The 5,301-nt window shown below is 41.5% G+C and overlaps 1 protein-coding gene across 1 annotated transcript; it reads left to right on the forward strand.

Annotated features, from left to right (window-relative positions):
• Window positions 1-1,938: 1,938 nt before the first annotated feature.
• Window positions 1,939-5,007, forward strand: cbln2b (cerebellin 2b precursor). The gene is made up of 4 exons (XM_008438645.3): window positions 1,939-2,319; window positions 2,673-3,193; window positions 3,654-3,773; window positions 3,892-5,007. Exons 2-4 carry the CDS (start codon window positions 2,906-2,908, stop codon window positions 4,087-4,089), a joined length of 606 nt encoding a protein of 201 aa, XP_008436867.1. The 5' UTR covers window positions 1,939-2,319; window positions 2,673-2,905; the 3' UTR covers window positions 4,090-5,007.
• Window positions 5,008-5,301: the final 294 nt, after the last annotated feature.

The following is a 5,301-nucleotide window of genomic DNA, read 5'->3' on the forward strand; positions in this document are numbered from 1 at the left end:
TTAAGACCCATCACATAACTGTCCTCCCCATTCAAGGAGGCCAGTAGGCTTTGCTTGCTGTCAGTGAATATAACCATAACTATGTTGTCAGTCTTGCCGATCAGCTTGCCTGATGGAAGCGAAGTCCCTTCCGGGGCAATAGCAGCCCCTGGTATGGTAACATTAAGTAGGCCACATCCCTTTTCCGTGTATGTCCCCTGTACTTGACATTTGATGTTTTCTGTAGTCGTCTGTCCTTCGGAAGGCCCGGGGACAGTTGTGGCTCGTGGATACCTGATGTCACCCTTCTGCATGATTTGCCAGTAAGCTCTGACGGAGCAATGTTTGACAAACAGTACAGAGGGAGGAGAAAAGATATTAAACATGATTAAAATTAGGTTTCTTTTTTTCATTATGTTTTATTTTTGTATTTGTTTTAGCAGGGTGCATCAGATGTGTGGGAACATCTGGTTTCACAGGTCACAGATTCGTATTTATGTCAATGAATTCCCAGAATGTTCATAAGTCGCAATTATTATTTTTAACCTCACGTTTGACCCTCAAGTAAAGCATACATCTGTTTGCAAAAATATTCCCTTTTATTTATAATGTCAATACTTTATCATGTCACAACTAATAAACCAATGCCTATTTTCTGTGACTTTATGGAATAGGCCAAGACAAAGTAGGACATGGCGAAGTGGGAGAAAAATGATACAATACAGTGTTACATATAAAAAAAGCATGACTACTTTGTATAAACCCCCTTCGCTTCAGTTAGAGCTGCAAGTGTTTTGGAATATATCTCTACCAACTTTGAAAATCTAGAATCTTTTTCGCTTTTTCCTCAATTGTCTTTGTAAAGTAGCTCAACCTCAGTTTGATTGAACGGAGAACACCTACGAACAGCACGGCACCTGTCACAACTTCTTAATTGGATTTAGGTCAGGATTTGAACTGGGCCATTCTAACACATAATCATTTCATTCAAGTTCTGGCTGTTTGTTTGGGGTTGTTATCCAGCTAAAAGGTGGATAATCACCATTGTCTCAAGTCTTTTGCAGTTTTTTTTTTAATTATTGCCTTGTCCATCCTCCCATCAACTGTGACCTGCTTCTTTGTCATGACTAAAGAAAAACCTCTTCAGAACAGTCTCAGGGCGAGATACTCCCGCCACCCTGTCTCAAAGAGGGGTTAGTTTAGGGTTTCGTGGCGTTTACACTTATAGAGATATTTATGTAGATAAAACCCTTACCGTAAAATCTCACAAGTTTCACAATCAAAAATCACATGCGAAAAAACATGTGCAACATGACTTATTTGTTTATTAGTAAAAGAAAAAAAACAAAACAAAAAAAAACATCATGCCTTGGTTTGTTCCATTTCACAATTGCACAGAACTTAAGGAAAACAGTTCCCGGAATAAATGCTCATGCCTCAACCTAGTTTGCACATCCTTAAATAGAAAAATGACAGCTCATTAAAGGTCTGAAGTAAAGGTTTGCCACTTGCGAAGGCCAATATTGTACGATTCAACTGTAAGAAGCACTGATATGAAGCCCTTACATGGCTATTGAAATGACAGTGACGTCTCAGGGAGTGAAAGGAAAAGGTTAAAGGTTCACCAGGCAGATGAAGCTCAGCCTCTGTGAACATTTTTAGAGATGGCCCTTTCTTTCAGCTGACCAATTAAATCCTTCTTGACCAGTGTGAATACGAGGTCGTTTTCTAAACTTTCAGTGCACACTTGTGTTTTATAAAAGTTACAGGTTTTACACAGGTGTTTGTTTTGCTTTAGGGAACTTTGTTTTTAATGATTTGTTTCTTGAACCGAACCATTTTCTGCACATATAAACTTAGCCACAGGATGGCGCACAAGTATCTGAATTGGACCACTAAAAGTATCGAAGTCCTGGATTAAAAACACAAAGACGCCGAATCTGACATGCAGCCGCCAGGGCGATCCACCGCAAACTCCTTAATTTTAACTTAATTATTATACAGACACATGTAAGGAAAAAAACAAAAAAACAAAACGCACGTTAACAATGGAAAGTAGAAGAAAACAATCCATGGGGTCCTCAGGGGACTCCCGAGTTCACGCGTTGAGCTGATTAATATGTAAACAAACCTATTAGCCCATGCCTGTGCTCCTATTTGCGGGGCACTTGTAGAGGAGTCTTGCTTCCAGCGGCTCACACACGAAGAATGGGCGTGAGTTGTCCCTCGAAAAGGGTACCCAGAGAATCGGGCTTTCATTTTTTTCTCTCTTCCAACAATCTGAGCGCTCACTTCTGTCTGCGAAAGACAGTGAACACAAGAGCGGGATGGAGAGCACAGGTAAGACAATATTGAGATTTTTCTTTTCATTTTAGAGGATGCTTAAACCGGGCTTCTTCTGATGTGTTTTATACAAGATTACCATACTACGGGTCTTTTTTAATGACTTACAAAGTGCCCCAAAACTGTTAACATAGCTGATATTATCGAAAAGACGACCGTGAGATGATTATTCATTCTTACCGAGTGCTGTATGTAGTAGCAGCAGTTGCTGCTCACTTTACGCGCGACAGCGTTTTTTTACGCGCAAAGAAATTACTCAATAAATCAAGTAGAGATTTTTTAAACTTTCAGTTGTTTTGTTTTCTAACGTGACATTTCCAACTTTCCCCCCTCGCCTCCCACATCATTAGGATTTACAAAATCGACCGTTTAAATCCTCTCCCAAAATCTACTAAGACGCACAGGAGGGAGGGGAGCCTAAGTGCGTCTGTGTCAAGGAGCGAGGGAGCATCGCAGTCAGAGAACGAGAGAAAGGAAGGGAGAGGAAAAGGGTGGGGGGGACCGAGTCTGGACCAGGTGATCAATAAACCTCCAAGGGGCTGCCGGGGTTGTCTCATTGTACCCTGGATCCAGTGATCCAACCATGGTGCCAGCGCGCTGCCCGGGAACCTGTGCCGTCCTGGCACTGGCTCTCTTCTTGGGATGCGGCGTGGTCCTGTGCTCCGGCCAGAACGACACGGAGCCCATAGTGCTGGAGGGAAAGTGTCTTGTGGTGTGCGACTCGAACCCTTCCTCGGACGGAGCGGTGACCTCCTCACTTGGCATATCCGTCCGCTCCGCAGGGGCGAAAGTGGCTTTTTCCGCCGTGCGCGGAACCAATCATGAGCCGTCGGAGATGAGCAACACGTCAATGACCATCTATTTTGACCAGGTAAACGTGTTTCCCCAGTTTAACAGTATTGTATCTGATTAGTGTGGAAATGAGAAGTGTAAAGGTAGTATTCGGAATGAGTTCTTTGGTGTTTCCTTACTTTGCAATCCTAACATTTGGGACGTCTTTAAAAAAAGAAGAAGAAGAAAAAAAAAGATTCGACCAGTGTTGTGCGTAATTGGCACATCCAACGACGTTTTGCCAAAAAGGAGCAACAATTCATGCTAAATAATTTATCACATGTCAGTTGTGCAGCTCCGTGTGGTGGTTCCAATAAATCCACACGACTGGGGTCTTTGGACAGGGGCCTGTTATTGCACAAAAACGGGAATCCTCCCAAGCACAGTCCTAAGCATTTGGCACGCGCCTCCATGCATATCAAATACCGAAATGTGTCTACAAAAGAGCTGTTGTGTTGACCGAACTGCTTCGTCTCACTGTGCGCCCTCTCGGATCGCAGGTTTTAGTCAACATCGGCAATCATTTCGACCTAAAAGCGAGTGTTTTCCAGGCTCCAAGAAGGGGGATCTATAGTTTCAGCTTCCACGTTGTGAAGGTCTACAACAGACAAACCATACAGGTGAGCAAGCATAAAGTTGCAGCTCTGCATTCAACATATGAAACATGAAATTTTTAGCACACTGAGTGTGTGTGTGTGTTTTTTTTTTTTTTGTTTTTTTTCTGTTCCCCCTCTGCAGGTCAACCTAATGCAAAACGACTATCCCGTTATATCAGCTTTCGCGGGAGACCAGGACGTTACAAGAGAGGCGGCTAGCAACGGTGTACTGCTGATGGTGGAACGTGACGACCGGGTCTACCTAAAGCTGGAGCGGGGTACCCTCATGGGCGGATGGAAATACTCCACCTTCTCAGGCTTTCTAGTCTTTCCTCTATAATCCCACCGTCGAGGATCGGTACTCTGCTTAAGATAAGGAAAAGGAACAACAACAACAACAACAAAAATATATTCAAAAACATGCCATTTATTTTTCAAACTGTCAGCCAAGGAAGCCGACGAATATCTGTACACTCCGTCCAACACTATAGTCAAATATCAACGTTTCCTGGGAGTTTCATATATTCAAACCCATCAACTTTTACGCAATCTGGATGACTAAACGTCTCGATCGGGCCAGTGGCTGGCATGTGCTTGTCGAGTGTGTGGATTTTTCTCCCCCTCCTTGCCTGGAAAACAAACTTTTGGGCAACATGGACAAAGGAAAGATGAGGATGAGGAGAACAAAAACTGACTGTGTTATGCTTTATTTATGTTTGTATAGCCTTAAAGAATTTATGGTGAAGTATCTACGGAATCATGGACAACCTGGAAGAGAGAAGCGCTTTCACGCCAAGGGGCTTATTTTTTTTTCCTTTTTCTTTTTTTTTTTTTTTTCCTTTTTTCTTTTTGCACGAATGGAAGTTTCCCCTTTTTACGTTTTTTTGTTGTGGTGTCTATGGTGTTACGTTTGGATGCCGAACATATTGAAAAATAACCCAAAATGTGGGCAGCCGATGAGTTTATTATAAGAGAGAAAGAGGGAGAACGAAAAGAAAAAAAGGCGACATATTTCAGCCTCAAGAGGTGACTTAAAACCATTTTATTTAACAACAATAACAATAATTTAAACAAGAAAAGAAGATATCTAATTTATGAAGTACATATTCACAGTACTATGTGTTCTACATTTTGGGATCTGCGTAGCTTTGACTGATTTTAATGTTCAGTGACTTTGCTCACTTAATGTACATTGTGGAAAAAATGATAGAAGAATCCCTATATCCATGTCCCGCTTAATAAATGATATTGTATTGTATAGGCTGAGCGCATTCATCGTTATTATTTAAAGAAGCTACTCGAGGTGGAGGAACGCATATTAAAGGGGAAGGCCTGGAAGGGAAACTGGCACGTCGCTGTCCGTGGTGCTGAAATAAGGAAAGTAACAACAGCTGTTGATTGAAGTAGCACTGAACGAATCCTGGAGGAAACAACAACAACAGCAATAATAATAATAATAATAATAATAATAATAATAATAATAATAATAATAATAATAATAATAATAATAAAGCAGTATTCATGTTACCTAATGTTTATAGATGACTAGAAA

This window comes from Poecilia reticulata, chromosome 20, assembly GCF_904066995.2.
Source record: "Poecilia reticulata chromosome 20, P_reticulata-male-v2, whole genome shotgun sequence".
In the NCBI taxonomy this organism is placed as follows: Eukaryota; Metazoa; Chordata; class Actinopteri; order Cyprinodontiformes; family Poeciliidae; genus Poecilia; species Poecilia reticulata.